The sequence below is a fragment of the Bactrocera neohumeralis genome, chromosome 3 (genome assembly GCF_024586455.1).
Source record: "Bactrocera neohumeralis isolate Rockhampton chromosome 3, APGP_CSIRO_Bneo_wtdbg2-racon-allhic-juicebox.fasta_v2, whole genome shotgun sequence".
NCBI classification, from domain to species: Eukaryota; Metazoa; Arthropoda; class Insecta; order Diptera; family Tephritidae; genus Bactrocera; species Bactrocera neohumeralis.
In genome coordinates this window covers 47,539,306-47,554,975 of record NC_065920.1, presented here as the reverse complement: position 1 = coordinate 47,554,975, position 15,670 = coordinate 47,539,306, and the positions used below count along the sequence as shown (strand labels likewise).

Sequence of the window (15,670 nt, the reverse complement as noted above, 5' to 3'; positions counted from 1 at the left end):
AGCTCGACCGTCAAAAAAATGTTGGTACACTTGAGAAATTTTGACTCAGTTATAATGGGTTGTTAAAAAAGTCTTGCGATATTTTTGATTTTTTTTTTTTATTGAAATTGAAATGAATTTTTGAAAACTCATGCCCAGCTCTTGACCGATGCTACGGCTGCTACTATGCCGGTCTCTTTCGACCAATTCAGCCATTTTATCGCAATTTTCGACGACAGGCCTTCCGGAGCGTGGCGCATCTTCGACCACCTCTACACCAGAAGGAAAACGTTGAAACCATCGTTGTGCGGTGGAAATGGAAACTGTATCGGGTCCAAAAACTGCACAAATTTTATTGGCGGCTTGAGATGCATTTTTGCCTTTATCGTAGTAGTACTGTAAAATATGCCGTATTTTCTCTTTATTTTGCTCCATGTTTGCGACGCTATAACTCACGAACGACTTAAAAGAAACGACAATCAATCAAACACGTGTTAGCGCGTGAAATGAGCTTTCCAAAAAGGTATAGCATGACCCGATGCGACAAATAAAACTAGAACTACGCGCTTTCAGCGCCAACTAGCGAAAATACCGCAATACTTTTTTGACAACCTAATACATAGTACAACAAAGACAAAACTAAGCCGATGATCTCCCTGTGGCGGTTCATGTGCAAGTGTGTCGCAAACGTTTAGCTTTATCCATACAAAAAATTTTTCAATAGTAATAGTCACATTGGACATACAGATTTTCACACATACTCTTTGATTTAAATTTTTACTGTGGAAAAAGTTTTTAATATACAAAACGACAAAATCAACCCGAAAACTTCCAAAGAGGTCAGAAATGTTATTCCATGGTGGTCACTCGGCAACTGCTGTAATACAGGTAGTTTCGTAGTGAGTCCTCTGTAAAGACGGCACACCTTTACATGCTGTGAAAAATGCGTTAAAACTTAAGCAAAAGGATACCAATAGAATGTTTTATACCTGAGACAGACATGTAGTAACAATACCATATACTCGTATAATACAAATACCACATGTGTGTCACCATATGAGCAATGTAGTATTTTGCTGGTAACAATACTACGATGTTTCATTGTGGTATTTGTCTAAACACAGCTAAAAAAAAAAGGTACCAAACTTTGCTAAACGCTTTTACACAAAAGCTCTTAGAAATATTCTGTCAAAATGACTCAAAAAATTAATTAATGAAATGGAAAACAAAACATTTTTTACACTTTTTCTTCCGGAAAAGCAGAAAATGCTTCATTTTATGTGAGGATTTTAGAGAGACTTTAACTAAATCTGTTTTTTGTGATAAAAACAGATTAACTTTAGAGTATTTTAAATAATTGTACTTACTTCCTCCATAACACAGAACTACATACAGTTACTCACAAAAATGAGTATACACAGGAGTTCGTAAAAGAAACACACTTACTATGGATAATTTAGTGGATAGATATGAATTTTTTTTTGATGCACATTTGGAAATAGAAATCTTAGTAACTATAATTTTACATGAAATAACTTTTTTCTTTAACATTAACCAAATACTTAAACAAAAAACTAAATGTATTGATAAAATTGGGTCACAAAATTGTGTATACATTTGCATTTTATATGTGGCATCTCTAGTTATCTTTTTACAGTTATGTGATCACGCTCGCATTTAACCCTTTGTTTTCATTTTCCATATTAGTGCTGGAAAAAAATCAACTGACTTGTTTTGTTTCCCTTTGGTGCTAAATAGTCATAGATTGTAAGAAAATTAAAAATAAAATAATCATTATAGGTTTTACAGCCCCCCAAATATTGTACGATATATCGTACAGTAAACATCTTTTTATATCTGCTTATGTCATTTATTCATATTTTTGAAATAAAAACACAGTTAACAACGCAAACCTTAAAATATTTTTAATATTTTACTTAAAAAGGCTTATAAATTATTATAAACTTTATTAAAAAATTTATTAAATTACTTATATAAAAAGAATACTAAATTAAGGGAGGTACAATACTATTAGCGATGTGTGTAAGTTTGTGGAAAAAAAAATATATATATATCGTAAGAATATTAGTTTAAACTTTTATGATAATTTAAGAAACAGTTGCGCATATAAAATATGTACGTCTACGACATCCTATCGTTTGACTTGCACTTGAAAATGGTCAACCCGATCTTCAGACACTTCTTTTTGCGGTCGTGTTTCATATCTGAAAATAAAGAGAGAAATAAATATATTTTTTTAAATTGCATAAATATAGTATAAATATGAAAATTGATCAATACCTTCTTACTCTACTGCTTGGTCTAACGTCGGAATTTATTATAGACATTGGACGCCCTCCTTTGCGAATAGTTGCCGCTTTCTCAAATAAAACAAGCCTTTTTGCAACTTTCATCCTGAAATCATGCAGCTTCATTATATCCTTTGTGGGAATATTATGTCTATTGCAATCCTTTTTGTATAAAATCCAAGATCATACCAATGCGAAATCAATGAAGTGCGAAGTGATGCGAAGTGTCCATTTAGAAGATTTCAAAAAAATTCTATAGTAGCTTATTAACTGGTGGCAAATCGACCCCACCCATCGATTCGTTATATCCTTTCACAATTTTCGGTCTTTTCACTTCTATTGTTTCTTTGATCTTTTTACAAAATCGTTTAGCAACATCTTGTTCCCCAATCGCTACAAAGTTAGAGGCTAAGTAAATAGGCTTATTATCCAGCCATTTTACAATGCAAATTTTTCCATCCGTGCTTACCAATCAGTCAGACGATCCTCTTCCTTGCTTCAGAAGATCTTTATCAGATACAAATGTAGTCCGACCAAATCTGTTAACCCGAACTGTTCCTGCCGCATTTATATTCCTTTGCGATAATATTTCCAGTAAGTTATAGGAATTGAAAAAATTGTCGAAATACAGATTATGCCCAGATTTAGTCAACCTTTTACATAAATGAAGAACTATTGCGGAAGAAAAGCCTACCGTGCGGACTAAATTCTCGTCGAGGTTAGTATTTTTGCCTTGATATAACTCGAATTCATATGGAAAACCTGACTTTCCACACAGGACGTAATTTTTAATACCTCAGGGATTGGGTTTACCCTTTTGGTATATTTTGCAAGACAATTTTCCTTTAAATGGAATAATTTGTTCATCGATACATACATCTTCTTCCACAGGTTCCTCTTGGCAGCGTTTTCTTATTGTTTCAATTAAAGGACGATTTTTGAAAAATTTGTCATTGCAATTAGGAGGAATCAACAGATTGTCACTGAAATGTAGGTTTAGGCGTAACTGTCAGAAGCGTTTTAACGACATTGTGTTCTTAAAAAGCTCTATCGAAAGTGTAGGATCCCAAAATGTTGTCATCCTACCAAGCCGCATGCAACGCATGTCTATTTGTAATCCAATTAACATTTTCATTTCCCAATTTTGAGCTGGTTTGAAACCCGATACTTTATTTTGGACAGCGTATAAATTTGTATAGAATGTCGTTTTCTCAAAAAGTTCGTCAGGGAAAAATTGTTCAAAGTATTGGCAGGGCTCCAAAATATTTAATACTTGTTGAAAATCTGGTTCAAAATGAAAGCCAGACCCATTAAATTTCCTTCGTCTCCATTTAATTTCCGGCTTTTGAGGTTAATACCAAAATTTGCTCAGATAATATGTCTCCTTCCAGCTCTAAATCCTCATCAATAACAATGTCATCAAAATTTTGTTCGTTCAGTAAGCTCACGTTGTCTAATAAAACTGAGGAACTATTATGTATTATCTCATCAATAATTATTTCATCATCTGGATGAAGCTCCCCCATCAACTCTTCATTATTTGCTTCACATGCTTCAATCAGAAACATTTGGATCGATTTCATCCAAAATTTCCAAAATCTCTTCCTCTGTAAAAGGCTTCATTTTACAAAATGTGCTATGCATATACTTGCGCCTCCAATCTCTGAATGATTTAAAATTTGTGTCATAAGTAAAATTTCACATTAACAAGAGCGATTGCTTGTCATATTTCCTAGAAAAATTCGCGTTTAAAATTGAGTTGAACATAACGATGCAATTGCTGCGAAGTCACAACCGTTCGTGACTTTTGTGCGATTTATCGACCAAATAAATTATGTGCGATATGTTGTACATTTGAGTTGCCTAACTTTGTACGATATATCGTCCACGTCTTTTGAGCAAGCATCTATTTTATTTATGTGGACAATTTTTAATTACTATATTTTCTTAATGATACAATATATATTACTTTAACAAACCTGCCTTAAATTTCATAATACTTTTTCAGCAAAAATTAAAAAAAATAGATTTTTGATTGTACTTTAAAAAAATGAAAATTTACCAAAGGGAGCTTGCGACGAATTCATTTTCCTTATACATTTTATATGAAGGAAATAAAATTTTGTATTTCCTTAGGTAGCGAATAGTTCAAAAAAACATAAGCTGACTTTTCTTCACGAAAACAGTGCTCAACTTCCCCAAAAAAAAATTTATAAACTAACGAAAAAATGTGTACGATATATCGTACAAAGTTACGCAAAGGGTTAAATACGTTTCAAAGTTTTTGTGTTGTATTATCGTTAGATACGCAATTTATTGTATTTTATGCAGCTTTTTCGCCATGGCTGGTACTAGGAAGGAGACAACCATTGAAATAAGGGAATAGTGATAAAATTTTGCTGTGAAGGTAAATCGTATAGACAAATTGGTCAAATTATTGGTAGACCTCATTGCACAGTCCAAAAAATTATAAATAAATGGAGATATGAAGGAACATTGCGAAATTCCGGTGGGAGAGGCAGAAAAAAATTTTTGACTGATGTTGATGAGCGTAAAATATTGTACGTAAAGTGGAATTAAACCCAAAGATAAGTGTTCTCAAATTAACGGTTGAAGTGTCAAAAACAATAAATAAAGAAATATCAACTGAAACAGTTCGTAGTGTTCTTCGTAAAAATAATTTACATGGTAGGATAGCACGTAAAAAGCCATTTATCTCTATCGTAAATAAGAAAAAAAGGCTTGAATTCGCGAAAGCTCACGTTGATCAACCTTTAAGTTTCTGGGAAAGTGTAATGTTCACTGACGAAACAAAAATTAACATTTGGTGATCTGATGGACGACAAATTGTATGGAGAAAGCCAAACACGGAGCTAAGAAGTAAAAATTTAGTTGGGACAGTGAAACATGTTTACAATTTTTTTGAAATATTTAATGTCTATAGCTTAGTACGCAGCTCTCAAGAAACGTAAAAACTTCATATAAAAAAACGCTTAAGAAACGGTCAAGATACTTTCCTGCGACAAACTTACTTGTGCTAGTACGCAGCTCTCAAGAAATCTAGTACCAATTTTTGATACTTTTTTTCAGTAAAATGTGAATATGGCAAACCTTGTTTTGCGAAGAAACATCAAATCAACAATTGTTTCTTGAAGGAAATTCGAAGTAATCGTCAAATTCATCCTAAATTAGTTGAAACCATTGTTATGAAGTATATTCCATTTTGAAATGTTGTATAAAACCTACCAATCATCAACAACATTTCTTAAATCTCAATGAAAATATTTATGTTACCATACACATACACACACACATATTACGCACAAAGTTTGTTTTCTTTGTTTATTCTCTCTTGCTCTTCTAATGTAGATCATTCACAATGCGTAACCAGCTGCCAAAATTACTTGAGAAATAATGTATTTTTTTTCTTGAGCAATTACTTGAGAGCTGCGTACCAACCTTATGAAACAAAGGTAGTATTTGAGTTTACTACATTGCCTTTTGTGTCACCAACGTAGTAAACAGAATACCATGATGCCTTTACTATGGTATTGTTACTACATGTCTGTCACGGGTATTAGATCTTCCAGCAAATTTTTACTGCAGCACACAGTTCAAAAACCACCCAACAATAGCTGAAAAGCAATACTCCTAGTTTAATTGGTGCTGATGATTGGCTGCCGGGAAGTCCAGACTTTAAGCTGTTAGATTGTAGTTTGTGACTAAAACTAGGAAACATGGACTATTGATTACCCCACAGAAATTTTGTGAGCCTCAAAAAATCTTTGGTTCGAGCAGCGTGGTCAATACCAATTGAAACTGTGCGTGCTGATATTGTATAATTAGCGAATCATCTGGGCCTTGTGTTAAAGGAAAAGCTGATTTTGTACAGCGTTCATCTAAATACGCATTGTTAAGTAAATTTGCTTTAATTAAGTATTGTTTTATAGTTTAATTTTTATAACGGACTTCACTTGTAACAGAACTTATGACAGAGCTGAGTATATACTTCTTCTTCTTAATTGGCGTAGACACCGCTTACGCGATTATAGCCGAGTTAACAACAGCGCGCCAGTCGTTTCTTCTTTTCGCTACGTGGCGCCAATTGGATACTCCAAGCGAAGCCAGGTCATTCTCCGCTTGGTCCTTCCAACGGAGTGGAGGTCTTCCTCTTCATCTGCTTCCCCCGGCGGGTACTGCGTCGAATACTTTCAGAGCTGGAGTGTTTTCATCCATCCGGACAACATGACCTAGCCAGCGTAGCCGCTGTCTTTTAATTCGCTGAACTATGTCAATGTCGTCGTATATCTCGTACAGCTCATCGTTCCATCGAATGCGATATTCGCCGTGGCCAATGCGCAAAGGACCATAAATCTTTCGCAGAATTTTTCTCTCGAAAACTCGTAACGTCGACTCATCGGTTGCTGTCATCGCCCAAGCCTCTGCACCATATAGCAGGACGGGAATTATGAGGGACTTATAGAGTTTAGTTTTTGTTCGTCGAGAGAGGACTTTACTTTTCAATTGCCTACTCAGTCCGAAGTAGCACCTGTTGGCAAGAGCAATCCTGCGTTGGATTTCCAGGCTGACATTGTTCGTGGTGTTAATACTGGTTCCTAAGTAGACGAAATTATCTACAACTTCAAAGTTATGACTGTCAACAGTGACGTGAGAGCCAAGTCGCGAGTGCGACGACTGTTTGTTTGATGACAGGAGATATTTCGTTTTGCCCTCGTTCACTGCCAGACCCATTTTCTGTGCTTCCTTGTCCAGCCTGGAGAAAGCAGAACTAACGGCGCGGGTGTTGAGGCCGATGATATCAATATCGTCGGCATACGCCAGCAGCTGTACACTCTTATAGAAGATGGTACCTTCTCTATTTAGTTCTGCAGCTCGAACTATTTTCTCCAGAAGCAGATTGAAGAAGTCACACGATAGGGATTCTGTTTGTCTGAAACCTTGCTTGGTATCGAACGGCTCGGAGAGGTCCTTCCCGATCCTGACGGAGCTTTTGATGTTACTCAACGTCAGTTTACACAGCCGTATTAGTTTTGCGGGGATACCAAATTCAGACATCGCGGCATAAAGGCAGCTCCTTTTCGTGCTGTCGAAAGCAGCTTTGAAATCGACAAAGAGGTGGTGTGTGTCGATTCTCCTTTCACGGGTCTTTTCCAAGATTTGGCGCATGGTGAATATCTGGTCGGTTGTTGATTTTCCAGGTCTGAAGCCACACTGATAAGGTCCAATCAGTTTGTTGACGGTGGGCTTTAATCTTTCACACAATACGCTCGATAGAACCTTATATGCGATGTTCAGGAGGCTAATCCCACGGTAGTTGGCGCAGATTGTGGGGTCTCCTTTTTTATGGATTGGGCATAGCACACTTAAATTCCAATCGTTGGGCATGCTTTCGTCCGACCATATTTTACAAAGAAGCTGATGCATGCACCCTATTAGTTCTTCGCCGCCGTGTTTGAATAGCTCGGCCGGTAGTCCGTCGGCCCCTGCCGCTTTGTTGTTTTTGAGGCGGGCAATTGCTCTTTTATATGGCCACTGTAGTAAATGTCACAAGGACCTACTCTTCTCTGTCCTTGTCCCGTCCATCGCATTTCTTGGACGGCGGTGATGTCAGCCTTTATTTTCGCGAGGACATCAACCAGCTGGGCAGCGGCACCTTCCCAATTAAGGGTCCGGACATTCCAGGTGCATGCCCTTATCTCGTAGTCCTTATTTCGTTTGCCATGGTCGTCATCAAAGGGGGGTTTCTCTTCCGAGGCTGTCGCTTTCTTTTCATTGGGGGTGTTTTTTACGTGGCGGGTTCCAAACCCAGCGCACAACCCTAAGCAGGGGAGTATATACATATGTATAAATATTTATACAAGAAAATATTAGAATGTATTACTTTTGAATAAAAATACTTCAAAAATAAACAATATGCTTAACCTCACTCTAGATATCACCAAACGGTAAGCATGGTATCTATCAAGCTTTAGATGCTGAGGTATATATCTCTTCCTGTTTAACGACAGGTTCCTTAACTCCAAATATTTCTGCTTGTTGATTTAAGAGTTTATTTCTATTATTAAATTTAATAAAATAACAAGAAACAACGTTAACTTCGGTTGCACCGGAGCTAAATACCCTTCACAGGTGCATTTCTGTTAGTAACTATGTGTTCAGTTTGTATGGAAGCTATATGCTATAGTCAACCGATCTGCACATTTTCTTCGGAGATTACCATTGTTGTCTTTGAAAATAACATATACAAAATTTCGTGAATATATCTTGTCAAATGTGAAAGTTTTCCATACAAGCATTTGATTCCGATCGTTCAGTTTGTATGGCAGCTATGTTATAGTGGTCTGACATCGACCGTTCCGACAAATGAGCAGCTTCTTGAAGAGAAAATGACGTTTGCAAAATTTCAAAACGATATCTTAAAAACTGAGGTACTAGTTCGTATACTAAACAGATAGACAGACGGACAGGCAGACGGACATGGCTAAATCGACTCAGCTCGACATACTGATCATTTATATATATACTTTATAGGGTCTCCGACGCTTCCTTCTGAGTGTTACAAACTGTTCAGCGTATAAAAATATATATGCAGACATATTCACATGTTAATTATTCAAACACCATATTGTCACAGAAAGCCACTGCACATAGCTATTTATTATCTATGTCTCTGAGCAGAAGCAACAATGACAACAGCCTGAAGGAAAACAAACAACGAGAAGCATTAGTGACATAACTCGATACGTTCCCTTTGTGGACATACATCCCATCAATACACACAGGCACAATGAAAACAAATCGATTTGTTCGACAACAACAATAAAAACAACAAACCTGCATTATATTTGGTGTGCGAAACGCGAATTTCAATAACCTTCGATCCAGTCGGAAGACAGCTTTTAATAGGTCACGCTAATCATAGCTACACGTGAAATAGCACACGTCTTAATGGCATAACGAGTCGCGCACGTGACTGTGAACATGACATTCGTACCTTGAACCAACTCCTTTGTCTCAATAGATTCACTGTAAGCTGCACTGTTATTGTTGTTGGTGATTTTGGTAAACGACAGCACAGACGGACTAACAGGTGCCACAAGTTCGGTTCGACTCAATCTTTTGGGCTTGAAGACGTCCATATCCTACATGAAACTTTATTCTGAGATCATAAAATTTGGAAAAGAAAAATCTTTTGTCAATAAAAGACATTTATCTGACAAACGATATATAATTGTTACTATGCTCGAGCAATAGTATTGAAAATGAATACAGAAGCTGTACTCAGATAAACAAATATTTGGCTGTATTATTTAAGTATTAGCTTAGGATAGGTTAATCTTCTAGATGGAGATCGCACTTGAACTAATATATGTCAAAGTCCTTTGCAAATAAATAGAACTCGTGTAATAAAATTTGATTTGTCTGGTTAGAACCCCTACAACCAGTGAAAGTCTCTGCGCTCTTTCCGGAACCAGTTAAAGAAAAGAGGATTTCAAAACTTAAAAAAATACATAATATGGTTTGAGCCCCGCCGCGTAAAATTCGGTGTAGAAAGCTTACAAATATATCTGAGAAGGTAAAGCCTAAATACAATTTTCATCTTTTAGCACACATTTAGCAGACTACATTTCTTACTTCGCTTAGAGCGAATACTTAAATTTGCTTTCGAAAATAACATTGTAGGCGGACCTGAAGTTCTATTGAAGTAGAAGGAAACAAGATATAAGACGTTAACACAGATGTATTGTTGTTGTTAACATTTGTTTAAAAGAACTTGGTTAGTGGATAATTATTGCATTCGTTTAAAAAACTCTAAGTTCTGATCCTTTCATAGATTTTTGTAAATCCACTTCTTCTATAAATGATTGGAAAAAACACAATCTGGAGCGAGTTCGCTTTGTGTTTGATATCACCTGATCTGTAGTCTGATCCAATAAATTCAAGTACAAGTATCATAATTTATTTTAATATTTATTTTTGCCTAAAATTTTAAATCACCAAAAATTTCACAAAAATCATCAACAAGAATTCTGATTTCATAAACAGTAAAATTTAAACTCTTAGCAAGAGTCAAGAGATCACAGCAGCCATAGGCACAGTCACAGTCACATTTAAAATGCTATCAAGACAAAAGAGAGTTTTCACTGAGCAGACCACGGTATCTGCATGCCCACAGTACAATAAAAATATTTCGCAATCCACACAGCAGCCGTCGGTTTGAGCGACAAATTGCAGAATGTGAAGAGTAAAACAAATAAACTCACACAACATAGTAGCTCCAACCACTTCAAGTCTGTGCAGAACAACTAATAATAAGCAAAACTAAAACATAAGCGTTAATGAAGGTGCGTAAAACATAGGTAAAGGAAGGCAAACAGGCCACACACACAAAAATTTGCATGCCTATGTATATTTGTACCTTGGCATACTCACACATATGAATACTATATTCGACCAAGAAGTGTATTTAAACGCCAGCTAAATTCTCACTGCTACGACTTTTAGCATTTTACCTGCTTCCATGGCGTATACGTAACATGCTGTGAAGCGTATAGGTACATATGTATGTAGATGCGCTCTTTTATTGTATACATCTGGGAATGTATATATGCATATCTGTTTACGCATACACTTGCACACACATACTACATTTGATACGGTTGAGTGCATTGACGTTCTATAAAATAAAATGTCATTATAACGGTGAAACCCATTTGCATAACCATACCTAGCTTCAAAAATTGTCACAAACGTAAGGTGGCCGCACGGTGCACACCAGACAAACATATTTTAATTATTTGATTTCTCTCTACAATGTCCAGTTTGTATTCTGGTTTGGTGATATATCGACTTTGTTGTTATGTATTCGGCCCTTTCTCTCCAACGCAAAATTTCAAGAATATTACAAATTAAAGATTAGTGAACCATATTTTCGAATTCATTTCCTGCAGATCCTTCTGTTTCCTAAACCTTCGCTTCCTTCATTTAAATCTGAATATTGTCCAATGTTGCATTTGTGGCGCAGCTGCAACTAATATTCTTCAGATCCAGCAAAGATTCAAGTCATCAACGAACTTAAATGAGAAGCATACCATGATATGATATCTATTTGATAGTTCCTGATGGAACAAATATCCATATCAGCGGGACCTCATGTCGTTATAAAAAACGTTGTTAATATTAATTGAGGACAGTAAACCTCATCAGCTGAAACTAACCCAGCCCCGCTTAAGCAGTATACTTATTGCCCTAACACACAATAGCAATAAAGGTCGTAAAACAAAATAAAGTGAGCGTAACGTTACAACGCATAAAATCAAAGCAATCAAAGTGATTTATGTTCAAATTACTAGTGACAACAGTTGTTGGGCATTTCGTATATTAAGCTCTTTGACCTTGCCTGCCAGTAGATTTACTTATAATGCTGAATAAACACAAAGTGAGGGGAAACAATGCACAATATGAAACACCAATAAGTAATAAGCATAAATGTTTCAATTTCATTGATTCCATTAATTGAAAGGAAATGCCACGACAACCAGACACACGTTTGGAACTGTGTATGGAGAGAGAAGATACGCTGCTGGTCAATAGGTTAGACGCACGTTTACTTGCATTACAATTGTTTAAATATTTATTATTTTAATGATGATTGAAAAAAAGTTGAAATGCAAAAACATGGATAAATTAATGATAATTTAAATATAATATTCAAATATTTATTAAAACTTAACAAAATTGTGTTTTTCAAACATTTTCTTAAAGCTATTCAAAAAAGGTGCCTTTTTCTTGGTCATTAATAATTTCAGTAATGAGTACTTCCTCCATTGTTAGTAATAACTTCATATATCCGATCATAATGTTTCCTTATCTCCGTATTGCTTTCTTCCTTCGTACACCTTCCGTGTTAGCCAGCCCCAAACATTTTCAATTATGTTAAGATCTGGAGAATATGGTGGCCAAGTCATGACGTTAACGTTTTGACTCGAAATAAACGACTTTACTACCCGGGCGTTATGAATGAGAGCATTGTCTTTTTGAAGAATCCAAGGAATTGGTCAGAAGAGATCTCTTAATTGTGGAAATACGGACTCCAACAATGTTTTGAAGCGAGAGCCGTTCATCTTCTGATCGATAAAAACCAAGTCAATCGTTCCATAAAACGTGACGGCACCCCATACCATTACTCCACCTTCTCGGCTGTGGTGGCAACTTTATGAATATGTGATGGTTATTTTTGAGAAACGAAAATTAGTTGGTGAAATCTTAGTTTGAATGAAAAAACGAAAATTCCTATGTTAAATGTATGCAGTGGCGTAGCTACAACTTCGGGCGCCCGGGGCGAAGGATGTTCTGCCGCCCCCCTTTATCTCCCTACCTACAAGTTTCTTGAGGTGGTTCGAACAAAAGTGAATTTTTATAAAATATCTGCGATATTAAGTATATAAAATTTAGGAAGGCCACGCAAATTCTGAAGTTCCAAAATTCTCTCAATACGGTTTTTGAGGAAATTGATAGTAAATTTACAAGACATCTTATAAAAAGCCATAAAAGAACCCATTTTCGCCCTATATCTTGTACACTTTTGACACAATTTGCAGGAATTTTTGCCCGAATTGGAATTTTAAAAAACACCGAAGATCGTTTTGCCGCCTCCAAAGATTTTGCGGTCCCCTTCGACCCCCCCCTAGCTGCGCCACTGAATGTATGGAAACCTAAAAAAAAATAGCGACCCCTTAGAGTTAAGCTACAGCACATGGCTTGAGGGAGGATTTTTTGTTTGTCAGTCACTAACATTTGAGGGGGTAAGAGTTGAAAAAAAAATTCAAAAATTTTTTTTGAAGCACCCTAATATACACACATAATCTTTCTTGGGCACATTTGTCTGTATACTTACAAAAGCAAATACGAGCCACACATGTACATATGTATGTACAAATATTTATAAGGAAATAATACTGTGAACGAATTGAAAGGTCAATTTTGTCCATTTCATCTCCATCCAAGTAATCCCCTCCCTCTGCTAACCCCTTAGGCCAACGAATTTTCCAGTCATCATAGCACTTGGAAAAATCTTACGTCGTGATGGCCATCAGAGCCTTCTTCGAATCAGCTTTTACTACATTCTCAATTGAGTCAAAATGGTGTCCTCGGAGTGGTCATGTGAATTTGCTAAATAGCCAGAAGTTACACGAAGGCGATCAGGCGAATGCAGTGGTTGCATTACGATATTAGTTGAAAATGTGGCGAAATGATCACAAATAACCAATGCAGAGATGGTTCATTATTGCACTTCTTTGTTCAATAAGTTCAAACATAGTAAATATCGAAGAATTCACTTTTAGAGCCTCACAAAACAACACGTAACTCAAATACTAATGAATATTTTGCCGTGAAATTTAGCATAGATGTCACTAACAGTACTACCAACTTACAGGAAAATTAAAAATTTACCGATTCGAAAAACACCCGAAGTATAAACTAAAAATTCACCTTTCAAGAGTCAGGAGCAAATAGGACACATTATTTCTTCAGGCAACGATTAATGTTTCTAAGTCATCACTCACACAGAGAAGAGTTCAAAGTTTTTGTTTAAATTAAATACTTAAAAAATTAATTTTATTAAACGATTATCAATATTTTGTGAAAATTCTATGGTTACATCACTAAACACTCGATAAGTTTTTCGAAAAATGTGATTTGTTATGAATGAAAATGTTCTAGACCTTTTTTGTAGATCGGTAAATTTCCTATAAGAATAAGTGTTGATTATCGCTTACAAATTATTTGTTTGTGTACATTAAAAATCCAAACAAAAAGAACAAATTTTCCTGTGTTATTTATATGGGAAATCGAAAATGTCGATGAGGCACCTCTTAATATTAATATTAAGAGCTCAGGTTTTACCAGAACTTGTTTTTAGTCACGTCGGATGAGATTTTCATGGTAACTAAGAAAAAAAAAATAAAAACTTTTTTTGGCCCACCTTAATATATATGTATATATTATATAAAGTATATGTATCGGGTGATTTTTTAAGAGCTTGATAACTTTTTTAAAAAAAAAAAACGCATAAAATTTGCAAAATCTCATCGGTTCTTTATTTGAAACGTTAGATTGGTTCATGACATTTACTTTTTGAAGATAATTTCATTTAAATGTTGACCGCGGCTGCGTCTTAGGTGGTCCATTCGGAAAGTCCAATTTTGGGCATTTTTTTCGAGCATTTCGGCCGGAATAGCCCGAATTTCTTCGGAAATGTTGTCTTCCAAAGCTGGAATAGTTGCTGGCTTATTTCTGTAGACTTTAGACTTGACGTAGCCCCACAAAAAATAGTCTAAAGGCGTTAAATCGCATGATCTTGGTGGCCAACTTACGGGTCCATTTCTTGAGATGAATTGTTCTCCGAAGTTTTCCCTCAAAATGGCCATAGAATCGCGAGCTGTGTGGCATGTAGCGCCATCTTGTTGAAACCACATGTCAACCAAGTTCAGTTCTTCCATTTTTGGCAACAAAAAGTTTGTTAGCATCTTGGTTGACATGTGGTTTCAACAAGATGGCGCTACATGCCACACAGCTCGCGATTCTATGGCCATTTTGAGGGAAAACTTCGGAGAACAATTCATCTCAAGAAATGGACCCGTAAGTTGGCCACCAAGATCATGCGATTTAACGCCTTTAGACTATTTTTTGTGGGGCTACGTCAAGTCTAAAGTCTACAGAAATAAGCCAGCAACTATTCCAGTTTTGGAAGACAACATTTCCGAAAACATATTGGCCGAAATGCTCGAAAAAGTTGCCCAAAATTGGACTTTCCGAATGGACCACCTAAGACGCAGCCGCGGTCAACATTTAAATGAAGTTATCTTCAAAAAGTAAATGTCATGAACCAATCTAACGTTTCAAATAAAGAACCGATGAGATTTTGCAAATTTTATGCGTTTTTTTTAAAAAAAAAGTTATCAAGCTCTTAAAAAATCACCCGATATATGCATATAAGTATTGAAGAAAATAACCACGAGGAGATTTCACTCACGGGACAGTTGGTTTTGAAAGACACGAAAGATATAGGGCTGGATGTTCAGAAATGCGTTGCAATAGACACTGATGGTTGTATTGTTATGTTGCGAGATCGCGGAGCTGTAAAGTAAATACAACAAGTAAGGAAGGGCTACGTTCGGGTGTCACCGAACATTTTATACTCTCGCACGATAAATGTTGCTAAGGAGAGTATTATAGTTTTGTTCACATAACGGTTGTTTGTAAGTCCTAAAACTAAAAGAGTCAGATATAGGGTTATATATACCAAAGTGATCAGGGTGACGAGTAGAGTCGAAATCCGGATGTCTGTCCGTCAGTCT

At 36.0% G+C, this 15,670-nt stretch overlaps 1 protein-coding gene across 1 annotated transcript in view; it reads left to right on the top strand.

The window, feature by feature from the left end:
• The window catches only part of LOC126752644 (uncharacterized), a 216,203-nt gene extending 201,003 nt beyond the window's left edge, over positions 1-15,200 (top strand). The window contains exon 2 of the mRNA XM_050463591.1: positions 15,138-15,200. Within this exon, the coding sequence (XP_050319548.1) occupies positions 15,138-15,188 (51 nt within the window). The 3' untranslated portion in view covers positions 15,189-15,200. The remainder of the gene's footprint in view (positions 1-15,137) is intronic.
• Positions 15,201-15,670: the final 470 nt, after the last annotated feature.